Here is a 14047-nt window from a genome sequence, read left to right on the forward strand (position 1 = left end):
TTTTAAAAAAAACTTAATACAATTGTTTTCTTAATAGCTAATGAATAAAGTCCAGCCACTCAGATAACCCAATAACAAGATGTGATCATACACACCCGTGATTACAAAATGACGGCTTCTTTGGTAGCCCAAGCCCACCGTCACCTGTTTTGTTATTATTATTATTATTATTATTATTATAAGGCATTGTCAACACATCCCTCTCGCTTTAATTACAGGTTAGCGGCGCACCCAACACTAGCCGCCACCACCACTACTACTACTACAACAATGACGTCATCCATTTCCGCCGTAACAATATCCTGCAATATTCCGGCCACACTCCGCCACCGATCTCCGATCACTTTCACTTTCCGTACATCTTCCGTAACGTATCATCCTCACCGATCTAATCAATTCACCTGCCTAGCCGTTTCTACTGACGCTAGTGAGTAACTAACTCTTCGTGCTTATTCAATTAATTTGCAAGTTCCATTGCTATTTGTTTTATAATTCGTTGATTGAATATTAAGTCGTGTAACGTTTAGAAGTTGTTACCTTCTGTTCCGAATTAGGTTTTCGAGCTCTATGTTTAATAATGTATATATAGTTGATTGAATTTATACTTTATAGGTAATGTAAATACAAATTAAATTAACTAGAGCTTCTTTGTTGTTGTAATGGTTTCTTCTATCTACTAGCTAGAGCTTCTTCTGCTATTTGTTTATTGATATGCCTGTTATAAAAAGAAAAAAATGGTAACAAACCTGTTCAAAATTTGATTCGAATTCGAAACATTCGAAATTCGTCTTGATTCGAATTCGAATATGAATATTCGAATTCGATTCGGTTCGTATTCGACTATAGTAATCAAATACGAATCGAATACGAATTCATGATTTTTTATTCGATTCGATTCGAAATTCGAATTCAAATTATATAGTATATTAATATATATTTAATTTATTAATTTTGTTCAAATCCGTAAATAATAAATGTCCAAAACATAATAATTAATCCCAATAACCCATACTGATATTTCTTAATTTTGCCAATACTTAATTTTGAACTTATTATCATGTGATATTGTAGCTACTTTAAACTTATATTTATGTGTTTTACTTTGATGATTATGGTTTTTAAAGTTTTTGACATAGGTGAACTTGAATCCATTCGAATTTATTTGAATTCGATTCGAATTCGAGTTTCAAATACGAATAGAATCGAATTTCGAATATGGGATATAATACGAATACGAATCAAATAATCCAATTTTTAAACGAATACGAATGGATGCGAATACCAGCAAAAAAATAAATTATTCGATTAGATTAACTTGAAAATTCGTTATTCGATTCGATGAACGCCCCTAAGAGTAACTAAATGACATGTCCTATAAATCTACAAAAATATCAAACATTATAATGCCAGGAGGTACCAAAACAAGTTTTTGAAGATTTTGGTGATGATTTTTTCTTTTTATTAGTTGATGAATTAAGTGAAGTATTTGAAAAGGTAAAAACGGTTATGGTTATTTGATACGTGGTAGTTAAGGAACGGTTATTGGGCTTGTTCATGTCGTGGAGATGTCTGCATTAACTCTCAAATATGCCATTGATGATATTTATTTGCCCAACATGAACTTAGTTTGGCTAACAATGTTATGATGATGCAAGTAATATGTCGGGTGTAATATGTCAATTGAGTTTGACGGATTAAGAGCTTTAATCTTAAAATAAAATGTTTTGACATTCTATATACATTGTTTTGCTCACCAAATTCAACTTGTTGTGGAGTGGCGAACAAATGTATGGACGTTTGGAGATTTTTTTAAACAGTAGCGTGTTTAAGAAATGTCGTTTGTGCATCATGCAAACAACAAGATAAACTTTGCACAAGTAAAAAGCATTTGGAAAATAACTTTGCTACCAGGAGTGGGGTTGAATAAAAAGCTATTTATTACAAGGCCCGGAGATACACGTTAAAATTCACGTTATAAAACTCTTTCTGGTTTTGTTCCTTTATGTCCATCGGTTATGGTTGTGCTTGAATATGTTGAAGAATAAGGTTTCACTTTTGCTATCGTTAACCAAGCAAATGGACTTTAATTGGAAATGAAAAAATACAACTTTGTATTTTACACGGACTTGATGTTTCATATTCTAGACTCGACAAACTTATTGCTCCAAAGTCTTCAAAGAAAAGAGCATAGGTGTGACTAGTTGTTTGTGAGTTTTCATCTTAATAGGATTGTAATCGACAGAAGGCTTGTTTCAAAGAATGAAATAGAGAAAATCTTTGAGGAGATATTAAGGCATTAAGCATAGGTGTGATTAGAATATTAAGTTTGTTCATATTCAATGCAGGTATAAAGGAGGCTGTTAAAACCGACAAGGCTCCAGCTGCTTTGGGTCCATATTCACAAGCCATAAAGTCCAATAACACTGTATTTCTATCTGGTGTTCTTGGTCTTATTCCAGAGGTTAATTACATTTTCTGAATAATCAATAAATGTTTCTTTAATCATATATTTACCCTTCACTGATAAATACTCCATGTTTTGGTACTTGTGCAGACTGGAAAGTTTGTTTCCGACAGCGTGGAGGACCAAACAGAACAGGTAATTTATACATATGCAAGTTACTTAAAATCTGTTGGAAAAAAAAAAATTGTAACGGCGAGACGTTTTGAATTTTAATATTTGTTTATATTTGTTTTGTTATCTGAACTTTGCTTGCATTATCAGGTTATGAAGAATATAGGAGAGATATTGAAAGCAAGCGGTGCTAGCTATTCTTCAGTGGTTAAAACTACCATCATGTAATCATGCAAATCTATTGTCGTCGTCATCTTTAATTCTTAGAAAAAAATGTTGAACATTGTTTTTAATGGTCTTTTTGGTTTGCAGGTTGGCAGATTTGAAAGACTTTTAAGAAGGTTAATGAGATCTATGCGAAATGTGAGTTTTTATTAAGTCTTAAAATAATTCTTAATGATTGAATATTCTTTCGTTTTGACGTGGAGAAAAATCGAAAATGGTTGTTTTCAGATTTCCCTGCACCAGCACCTGCTCGTTCAACGTACCAAGTTGCAGCATTACCGTTGGATGCAAAGATCGAGATTGAATGCATTGCAGTATTGTAGTTTCTTTCGTGTTCTCTATTGTAGTGGATCTTGTCTTGTCTCAAGTTGTTTAGGCACGGAAAACACGGACGATGTTGCCGTAATAAAATCAAACATGAGCATTGTTGCAACATGTTTGTAATAAAATGTACTTATTTTGACAGGACTGTAGTCTGGACATGGAGATATTAAAAAATATTCTAGATGAAATAACTTTAAAAAAATAATCAGCTTGGTTCGGTTTGGCTGTACGCTAAAATCGAACCTATAACCCATGTTTTCGTTTATAGTTTTTCTTACTTTTTTTATTGGCTTAATTCAGTTATCGAAGGGGTTTGATATTTGATACTGCGTCCACAACCGGCACTGCTGCAATATCAGCACCCATCCCGCCACAACCGGTACTACCTCACTGCCATGTTACCCATGCTGCCTTGCCCCCGCATCTATTCCCTTTGCTCTTATTAGAAAAGATGGTTCTATAATTTGGTTGCTCGGGTGGTTTTCCTGCGCAGTACTACTTCACCCATGTTGCCTTGCCGATGCGGTCCTGCATCCACATTCCACCCCCTCACTCTTATTGGAAAAGATGGTTCAGTTAAACTAATAGTTTGTTCTTTATAATAAAATGGTTTTTACAATATAACATATTGTTCATATAAGAAAGTTGTAAAGATATTTCATTGCTTATGTACATGTTAGAGCACTCACAATGAAACCTAAACTTATATTTTCTCTATAATATAACGTATAAAACAAAGAAAACATCTACCCCCCCCCCCCCCCCCCCGGGACCCTCTAAAATGAATAAAGTTTTGATGAAACCAATAGTGACCACCCTCATAGAGCTACCATTCATCAATCTATATACTTTTGTGAGTGTATAAAATCGAGAAAAAAACAATAAAATAAGTGTTTGTAATATAGAGAATTGATGTGTGTGGTGTTTAAAAAATTTACAAAAGTTTAAAGAAAAATGAGTTTATTAATGAAATTATATAAATAGAGAATCGGATGTGTGCGATTTTTAAAAGATTAATAATATTACTATAAGTCTAGAATCACATAATATATTTTCATATAAAAAATTTGTACTTATCAATTATCATTTAACCGACGCCTCAGTCCATCACTTTAGCCTAGTGGTAGGAGGCTTGGGTTCTTCGATGGAGACTTAAGGTCGATCCTCACTTGTATCACTTTTGGTGGATTATGGCAATGAATAATTTGAGTCAGGCCTTACGAGGTTGTCAATTCGAGTCCTGAGCTAAGGTTTCATTTTCATTGCAATTTTCGTTGTTTTCGTTAACATATTTTGGACTGAAATAGCATATTTTATCAAACCGCAGGGACGGAAAGCGCAATGAAAACAAAACCTTATGGACGAAAACTGCAACGTAAATGAATTCTTAAACACGAATATAACAAATTTTAAACTTTCGGATTATAGCAAATTTAAATATACCACAGGACGAAAACGACAGTTCTCTTTTAACATTAATAATAATAATAATAATAATAATAATAATAGATTAATATCAATACTGCTTGCTTGTGTTTCTTGGAAAGCAATCAAATTCTCTTTAAACACTCAAATCAAATTTTCATATTCTCAAATTTTCATCCAACTTCTTCCATTCAATATATTGAATCAATTCACAGGTACCCTTTATCCCACATATCTAAAATATTTAGTTTATTATTTTTAATTAGTAATGATGTTTGTTTGATTAAAGTTGATAACTTGATGCTTACACAAGACTTAATTAATTTAGTACCTTTTGTTTTGTTTTCCCATCTTACCCTTTATGTTTCTTGTGGTAAAGTGTATTCTTTTACAACAAGTAATTGACCAGTTATGCTACTTTAATACATATTCAAGAATTATATTAAGCATATGTGTAAGTTGGTTGTAAATTTGTGAAAAAAAGGTTGTTGCATACTTGCATGTAGGCCGGTAAACGAACTGAACAATTTATGAACTGTTCGGTTGGAAGTTCATTTATTTAATAAACGAAAAAAAAACATGATCAAATTTTCTTTGTTCATTTAGTTAAACGCACATGAACACACGTTTTGTTCGTTTAATAACATTCGTTCGTATATGTGTGTGTGCGTTTATGTTCACTTGGTTTTTTTTTTATTGAAAAATATTAATCATCGTGATTATATGCAGGAGTTTGTATTTGTTTTTGTTTGTTTAATTGTTTATGTCTGATTGTCTATTCGTGTTCGTGTTCGTTTACGTTCAAGAAGCCTTCGTTTAGGTTTAAACGAACGAACACGAACATGGCTGTTTTCTTAATGAATAAACACGAGCAAAAAAAGTTGTTTGATTATATTTTCGTGTTCAGTTAAATGAACGAACACAAACATGCCTGTTATCTTAATTAACGAACAATCGAACATGAACAAAAAATATTGTTCAATTATATGTTCGTGTTTGCTGAGTTCGTTAACAGGCTTCGTTGCCTGAGTAAATCATTTAACCTGCATAAAGCTGATGGTTTCAGGTGAATATTACAAGATGGAAGGTAGTATAGTTAGACGTGTGATTCCTTCGGATAATAGTTGCCTCTTTAACTCCGTTGGATAAAGCTCTAAACCACAACACAATCGTTTTTCGTATTATTTGTTTATTTTTGCAGAGTTGCAGACTACTGATTTTTGTATCTATTTTTGGCTGTTTATATTCTTGCAGGTATGTCATGGACCATGACAAAAATAAAGTTCCAGAATTACGACAGGTTAAATTCGATCGTTTTTATTTATTTATTTTCAATTTGTATTCTATTTTCTAAATAGAGTAAACTGCGGTTTTCGTCTCTGTGTTTTGTCCAAATCTGCTGTTTTAGTCCAATAGTTCCAAATTTGCGACTTTTGTCCATATGGTTTCATTTCACTCGCAATTAAACCTGAATTCATTAACCCCGTTAAGTTTGGTCGTTAAAACATCAGCATGCCCCTCACGTGAGGGGCATGCTGATGTTTTAACGACCAGACTTAACGGGGTTAATGAATTCGGGTTTAATGGCAAGTGAAATAAAACCACAGAGACGAAAATCGCAAATTTGAAACTATTGGACTAAAACTGCAGATTTGGGCACACCACTGGGACGAAACCGCAGTTCACTCTTCTAAATATTAAATAAGCTATGGTGTTAACTATTTTTTACTATGTTTTTTAAAGGTTATAGCTGTTACAGTAGCCAGTAAACCAACGAAATATTCCGAAGCGTTTCTTGGAAAACCGAATGAAGAATATTGTGCTTGGATTCTCAACCCGGAGAAATGGGGAGGTATGTTTCTAGTTTCTACCCCTTCGTGTATCACATTTTATCGTTGGTTACGGTATTATGACTTAAATACATATATAAAACTCTTATGAAGGCGCAATAGAGCTTTCAATATTAGCAGATTATTACAGTCGTGAAATTGCAGCGTATGATATTCAAACCCAAGATGTGACTTGTATGGACAGGTCAGTCAGCATTCATGTCAAATACTCGTGTTTTGGCGAAAAAAATAAATAACTCCCATTATTATTATTATTATTATTATTATTATTATTATTATTATTATTATTATTATTGTTTAACAGGAAAAGAAATATGGAGAAAGAGTTATGTTGATATATGATGGACTGCATTATGAAGCTTTAGCTGTATGTGTTTATATTTTTATTATTAAAATTTCATTACTGTAAATAGTTATAAATATTAGGAAATTTATGTTTTGTATAATGCTAATGTCGCTATAGATGTCACCTGCTGACGGAGCGCCTGAAGAGTTTGATCAAACGATTTTTGGTGTAAATCCTGATAGGACGATCGGGACATATGAATCACTTGCTTTAAATCTTGTAAAGGATCAACAAAGGTATAAAAAATGTGTAGTTTATAAAAAAAAAGGTCAATTTTTATTTTTTTATATATTTTTTTATTATTTTGTGAAGAAAATAACGGTTTTGACATGTTTTAGGAAAGGAGTTATGCGGATATTGCCAGTTTCACGTTGCGTTGCGGGGTTTGCCAGATAGGCGTTATTGGTCAAAAGGTTAGATATTTATTTATGAACGAGTCGACTCAGGTTATGTTTTACTTTTAATCATTTGTTAAAAAAGTTACTAAAATAATAAAAGTATTGATTTTTTGTTATAAAACCATTAAAATGAGAATAATATTTTTTTATTTTTATTATTTTTTTTTTGAAAATTTATAGGAAGCTGTGGAACATGCACAAGCAACAGGACATGTCAACTTTCAAGAACATAAATGAAGAAATTAAGAATCAATTGTCATTTAATTGTTGTTGTGTTTGGTACCTAATAAGTTTTGTCTTTTTAATTGTTGTACTATTGACTGTAATTTAAGGGCGAAATCGTTGGTTTCGTCTATACGATACCGTCTTCTTTTTAGCTACAAACTGAGCCATCATTGATCTTCTTACAAGTTTTAAATAGTTTGTAGTTCGCTTTGAAAATCTTTCGGATTTCTAGTTTCTTAAGTGACCTTGTTTATGCCACTTGAACCAACTTCACGCCTAGTTATTAATGGGCCTTGTTTACGGGCCAAATCCGAAACTTAAAGATGAATCCAAAAGATTGCGTCACGCACATGAACCCTAAAAAGTTGTTTTATTTGGTCTTTTTACATATTATTCTAAATTGCAACTTTACCAAGAAAAAAAATGAATGTGCATAAACATGTCAACCCACGAACCCGCTAGGTAGACCCGTGCATGGCCCGTTTAGCTAAGGGTGTTCAGTGGTTCGACCCAGAACTAACTGCATTAACATATTTGACCAAAAACTGACCCGACCCCGTCCTATTTAAAATTCAGACATTATCAATTTCGATAGTCCAAAAACATATTTTGAGAACACTCCCATGAAATATTTTCGAACGATAACTGAAAATAAAAGTTTTACTCGGTGAATAAGATTCCGGAATAATGCACACCCTCGGTTACAACGAATAACTAAATTTCGAATTAAAGGCGTCGGTGTTGGAGTGGTGGAAACAATGGGTTTGTGGTGGAGACAAATAATTGTCATGGGCGATGCTAACCCATTTAAACCCCTTTTTTAAATTAACAAGTTTTACGACAGTTTACCTCTTTACAATCTATTTTTCCCAAAATTAACCAATTATTTAAATAGCGGGCCATGATTGCCACCTATTTGCACGATATATACCGTTGTGACATAAATAAAGAATGCATCATGGTTACATATGTTCATGTTTTGTTAATCTTAAAATTTTGAGAAAGCTTTGGACTTTGGTCATAATTATTCAATATGAAGTCTTTTAATTATTCAATATTCATTTTTAATCTGAGTCCATGAAACTCTTCCTAGTTCGAACAACTATCATCGAATAAACGATTGACGATGATACGCTACCAAAAACCAAGTGTTAATAAGATCAAAATTTTAAAACAAATACATGTCTCGAGCTAATGTCCTATGTGCTATAAAGGTGTTCTATAATGCAAACCGTGTGGCTCCTTGTTAGGGATGTTGGGATGGTAACTAGTCGTGATGAATAGGATTATCTCAGTCTCATATTCGGTTGTAAAATCATGTTCCATACCCATAATGTACCCTATTTAAAAATGGCGTTTATACGTTTGGAAAACACAAGCGTTACGATGGCGAGTCGACACGAATTTGGTCAGTTTCAATTACGGTATACCCAACGTTGGTAAAACCCAATCATTAAAATCCAAAATATATAAATTCGTCAAAATTAACATATAAAAATCTAAATATTTAAAGCAACGTTATTCAGTCAGTTAAACCCGAGTGTTGCAGTCCCCGTGTTTTGCTGGTGAGTCAGAAAAACCCGGACATTGTAGGTGCCGCGCGTCGCGGCGGTAAGTCAATGCGAATTCGGTTAGTTTTGGATAGGTTCGCTACAGTACCAGAATTAAAAAAATCAATAAAAACCCCGGCGTTGGTAAAACTGAGCGTTGTCAGTCCTGAGCGCTACAACGGTGAATCGGTAAAACTTGGGCATTGGTAAAACCCGAACGTTGTTGACGTGAATTCAGTTATGTTCGTTACGATATCGGAACTATAATAATACAAAATCATGAAAGTTGATGTGACCAACTGTGTGGTGCCTCTTGGACCAATAGATGGCCAAGCGGCACCAAACTTTACAATTATAGTTATAGTAGTAGTAGTCGTAGTATTAATAATAATAATAATAATAATAATAATAATAATATGAACAAGTTTAGCTAAACAGGTCATGTTCGGTTGTGTATATAACACGAAGAAGAGGCTAAACCGCTAAACTAAAACAGTTTCCATTCGATATGTCGCATTGCATTTATATAATCCTACAACAGTAAACAATGTCTGCATCTTCTTGAACATTACATAAAATTTAATCTAATCATATTATTAATCCCTGAAAAATGTATGTTCAAGATTCCGAGCACCCGCATCAAATCATAATACATGTTGTTTATACACTTGTCGACTCAAAACCCCGCCTTTTGACCAAACACGCGCTCATGTTTTACTTATTACTACCGTCATATCTTCTGCTTCAACACTTGGCGCAACTGTACCTTTTGACTCTCCATCCTCGCTTCCATCAACTTCGCTTTCAAACTGTTCTTCTGCGTCACGCCACGTGGCCATTCGATGCACCCTTTCATCCCTTTCGTATTATAATGCACGTTACTCCCGGACCCAGGTGAGCAACTCCATTCAGACGCGCTCACCCCCGAGCTCCCGCCCGGTGACAGGTGGGTCCCGGTCGAAAGATGCGTCTCGTTTGATAACCGCCCCTCCATCGATATCACCTTGCAGTTTTCACCGTTACTCGAGTAAGACGACCTCCATAACCGAGAAATCGAAGACCCTTTTTTCGGATTCTTATTATTATTATTCGTTGCCGAAAAGATTTCGGTTATTTCGGTTACCGGGGTCCCGCCGGTTTCTTCCCACTCTGGTCGCGTGCTTCTCGTGACAGACGGATCGCTCTCGTTGGGCGAATAATTCGACCCGTGATCTTCCATATGACTCACCGTTTCCCACCCGCTTTCATCATCTTCTTCTTCATCGTCATCGTCTTCAACAATATCACCGTTTTTATCGAACCGTTGACTGTCTTTCGCGTTAACCTCTTCAAAAACCGAAAATATGTCATCCGGGTCCGTGGGCTCGTATTTAAACTCGTGAATTTCTTGAATACTCACCGAATCAGCAAACTGTTTAAGGGTTTCGGCTCTTTTAACGTCTTCTTCATCAAGATCGGATCTTTTCGAATTCAGGAAAGTTTCGAGATCCCGTATTAGTTTATTCATTTGAGAATATTTTTCCTCGAGCGTTACTTTTGCATCCACGAGCTTCAACTGAACACGCTCTTCCCGCCAAACTTCCGCCATTTGTAACATTTTTCTTTCGTCGTCGACTTCTTCCCTCATTTTTAAAGATTCCCGTTTTAACGCTTCGACTTCGGCTCGATCTTCGCCTATTTCTTTAGCTAATTCATCGCATACTTCCTCCGTTAACTCTCTTGCTTTTCTTTCCTTTTCATATTCTTGCATATACCTCTTGGCTGATAATTTCACATCCGCTAACTCGTTAACTAACTTCGAATTCACCATCTCCAATCTCTGTCGGCCTTTTCTTTCCCGGTTTAATTCGGATTTTATATCATCAATAACCGCACGGATCTTTTCGTGCTCTCGGCTCCGCCACGTGGCGCGTTCTTCATTTAACTTTTTTAAAAACTGTTCGAGTTTCTTTTTTGAAGCTCGTCTCTCGGTTTCAAGATCGAGAATGCGGGCCCTGGCCGACTTGAGTTCTGATTCGAGCACCGACACTTTTTCTTCTAGAAGCTTTGATTCACCATAGATTCGTTTTGCATCTTCTGAAGGTTTTCGTAGACATGGGTCCCACTTTGTTGCGCCCTCCATGGCAGAGTTGGAAAAATGGAATGTTGGTTCAAGCTACAAAGCATAACAAAATATGATTCGATTATCGTCATTGGGCGTTAATTTTAATTCAAGAAAAAGAAAGATTGTTTCCAAGAACAAAAAAATCATAACTTTAAAGCAATACAAATACAGGCAAGAAATTAGTATTTTTTTTATTTATTTTTTTTGTAATTTTACCTAAAAAACAAAAACTTTGATAAACTTTATTGGTCTTTTAAGGAAATTTTTGCGAGATTTGAGGATTTTTAATAAAAAAATTAAGTACAATGCAATTTTCTTGGCAAAAAAAGACGGCGAGTTAAAAAACACAAATCAGACTAAATTTCGCATATCCTATGGTCGTTTGGATGCGTGAGTAGATTACCCGACAGATACATAAACTTCAGTTAACAGACTATCTGATATTGGTTTTTAAAAACGCACATCCAAACACCTCTAACCGGGACCAAAACATAACACCATACTATTTTAGTTATATCCTTTTATACCAGTTTCCTTCATAATCCAAACTACAGGTCGAAAACAAAACACGTAAAAAAAACATTAAATAACCGAAACATATTATGACCAACAGTCCAACAGTTATTGTACATTATAACTGTCACTTTCAATTTATGCCCATACTTTTAATTTCTAATAATATTACATGCAAGTATTCAATCTCCCAAAGAAATTTGATCACTTCATATAATAAAATAATTTGTTTTGATAAATGTACCCCAAAAAAAAGCATATTTTTTGGCAAATACAAGTTTGACATTTAAAGTCAAAGGACACTATATGCAGTCAATATCAGTGGTATCTCGTTATCGGTCTTCGTGTGAAATATCGGCCAGAATATCGGGGCAATATTTGACCGTTATTTCACTGATATATCACCGATATTCCCGATATCAGTGTTTTAAACCTTATTTTTCAACTTGCATGATACTAAAATTACCGATATCCCACCGTGATAACCAATATCTCAAATATCGGTCCTCGACCGATATTCGATATTTTTCCGCATTAACTGCTTAGAAGGACAGTACTAAGATTATCATAGTATTCGATAAGTTTACCTTGTGAGCAAACTTATTTCTTAATCCGGTAACAGAATTCGGGCTTTGTGGCACTTCTTTATGCATATCAAATGATTTTCTATTGTGTCGGGCAGGCGAATGAATACCCGAATGCTCGATCACGGGCTGCAAGTTATAAATCATTCAAAGTCAACATCAAGATTCATTTGATATTCTAACTCAACATCAAGATTCAAATCTAAACTGATACTTTTTTCCAATTTTCTTCTCAAACAAGCAACTTCTTTACTAAAGAGTCAAACGTTGACTTTTCACAAATCACCCAAATTTAGTATTGTATGGTTATTTACTTATCTTATTTATAGATTTGAAGAAACAATACAAGAAATCAAAAAGATTTTATCTTGTATCAAGATTTGAAAAAAAACCCCAAAAGGAATTGAATTTGGGTTAACATATTGAAGTTAAAATAATAATAATAATAACCACCCTAATTTAGTATTGTATTGTTATTTACTTCTTTCATTTACAGATTTAATCTTGTTTCAAGATTAGAAAAACCCAAAAGAGATTGAATTTGGGTTAACATATTGAAGTTATAAAAAAAAAACTAATTTAACAGATCTTTAATTAGGGTTTGAAAATTGTAATTGAAGATCAATAACTAACAAATTAATAAACTATAAACACAAAAAGGATTATAATTTCTTTACCTGTGACAAAAACCCATTATTCTTAGCACCATTACAAACCTCGCCGGAACCGCCAACTTCCGGCGGCTGCAACCGCCACATTCCGGCAGCCAACTGCCTCGCCGTCACCATTTTCCGGCCACTTTTCCGGCCATATTTTCCCTCCAAATCCTCCTCCTTACCCTCACCAAACTTCCACCGGAGCAACGGCGTCTCCGGCCGTAAAATCCTTTTTCCGGCCGCCGTAACGCCGTCGCGTCTCAGCCGTACACCGCCGCCGGAGTTCCGGGTTTTCCGACCCGATTGGTTTTTCGAAATGGGTTTTTGAAAAAGATCCGAACCCGGGTTTAAAGTTTGAATCTTGGGTGATGTAGTGGCCGGTAGATCTGGTTTTCCGGTTATCTTCATGTTTTTCGGCAAGATTTAGTCATTTGTAAAAACCCTTTATTTAAAAACTTATTATTATTATTATTATTATTATTATTATTATTATTATTATTGAATATAGAGAGCACACAAGTTTTCTTGGGAAAGTGACGATTTTTTTTCTCTCACATGAATATAGTAGTATCACACATGGTATTATCATTATACATATTGTTATACACTATTAAAGTGTGTGTGTGTAAGTGTGGGTATATAGTGTGAAGTTTGAGGGGTTTAGTGTAAGTTTTGAATATTAAATATTTGAAGTACAATTATGTTTGCTTTTTGGTTCTTGAATGACTTATCATCAACCTTGATGAATAAATGAGAGTTTTGGGATTATTGTTTGGATTACTACTATTAAATAAATGGGCTTATTAATATGGGTGTTTTTAAGAGTTTAGTTGATCTAAAATTGAGTATTTTTATTGTAGTTTTAGTGGGGTGAGCGAGGATGAAGATGTTTTGATCATCGTCGAAGGTAAAGTGGTTTTCAGTTAATGAAGTTCAAGTAATTAGTATCATTTGTATAAAGCGAATGTGATATAGATAACAATGTATAAACCCGTCGCATTTAGATAGGATAGCGTAGATGAAGAGTAGTTGCAAGGGTTTTGTGTGATAAGAGGTTTGCAACTTAACTAAATGGAGAAGTTTATATGTTATGTTAGACCCGCAATGGTATACGGAGCATAAGGTTGTTATCAAGAAGACATGAGCATTAGGTTGGAGGTAGCAGAGATGAGAATGCTAAGGTCGATGTGTGGGCATACAAGGATGGATTGAATAAGAATTATGCTTTTTAGAAAGATTATGGGTGATTGGTATATCGGATGATATAAGAGA

General features: G+C 34.3%; 1 protein-coding gene and 2 pseudogenes across 4 annotated transcripts; 2 read left to right on the plus strand and 1 right to left on the minus strand.

Annotated features, from left to right (window-relative positions):
- Positions 1-204: 204 nt before the first annotated feature.
- Positions 205-3263, plus strand: LOC143583941 (reactive Intermediate Deaminase A, chloroplastic-like; annotated as a pseudogene). Its single transcript, XR_013144269.1, has 6 exons — positions 205-427; positions 2346-2461; positions 2555-2599; positions 2726-2799; positions 2888-2938; positions 3029-3263. The product of XR_013144269.1 is annotated as a reactive Intermediate Deaminase A, chloroplastic-like (transcript).
- A 2272-nt stretch (positions 3264-5535) lies between these two features.
- LOC143583935 (OVARIAN TUMOR DOMAIN-containing deubiquitinating enzyme 2-like) lies at positions 5536-7083 on the plus strand (annotated as a pseudogene). Its single transcript, XR_013144268.1, has 7 exons — positions 5536-5615; positions 5804-5849; positions 6293-6401; positions 6493-6583; positions 6704-6766; positions 6863-7013; positions 7058-7083. The product of XR_013144268.1 is annotated as an OVARIAN TUMOR DOMAIN-containing deubiquitinating enzyme 2-like (transcript).
- A 2345-nt stretch (positions 7084-9428) lies between these two features.
- Positions 9429-13258, minus strand: LOC143583928 (uncharacterized). Of its 2 annotated transcripts, none has more exons than XM_077066102.1 (3): positions 12797-13258; positions 12123-12248; positions 9429-11073 (listed from the first exon to the last, which is right to left on the minus strand). In XM_077066102.1, exons 1-3 carry the CDS (start codon positions 13181-13183, stop codon positions 9649-9651), a joined length of 1938 nt encoding a protein of 645 aa, XP_076922217.1. In that variant the 5' UTR covers positions 13184-13258; the 3' UTR covers positions 9429-9648. The 2 variants fall into 2 exon arrangements, with proteins under 2 accessions (XP_076922217.1, XP_076922218.1); XM_077066103.1 differs by lacking the exon at positions 12797-13258 and adding an exon at positions 12328-12422 and having other exon boundaries at positions 9434-11073; positions 12123-12297.
- Positions 13259-14047: the final 789 nt, after the last annotated feature.

The sequence above is a fragment of the Bidens hawaiensis genome, unplaced genomic scaffold, assembly GCF_021521415.1.
Source record: "Bidens hawaiensis isolate Kalapana, Puna unplaced genomic scaffold, B.hawaiensis_p1.1 tig00032733_1, whole genome shotgun sequence".
NCBI classification, from domain to species: Eukaryota; Viridiplantae; Streptophyta; class Magnoliopsida; order Asterales; family Asteraceae; genus Bidens; species Bidens hawaiensis.

What these genes read in the sequence shown, in the direction of transcription:
- LOC143583928 (XM_077066102.1), bottom strand. Translation starts at nt 13,183, where the DNA reads ATGAAGATAACCGGAAAACCAGATCTACCGGCCACTACATCACCCAAG. An exon ending in ATAATGGGTTTTTGTCACAG is followed by an intron (nt 12,249 to 12,796) that starts GTAAAGAAATTA and finishes TATAACTTGCAG; the next exon opens with CCCGTGATCGAGCATTCGGG. An exon ending in GAAATAAGTTTGCTCACAAG is followed by an intron (nt 11,074 to 12,122) that starts GTAAACTTATCG and finishes TATGCTTTGTAG; the next exon opens with CTTGAACCAACATTCCATTT.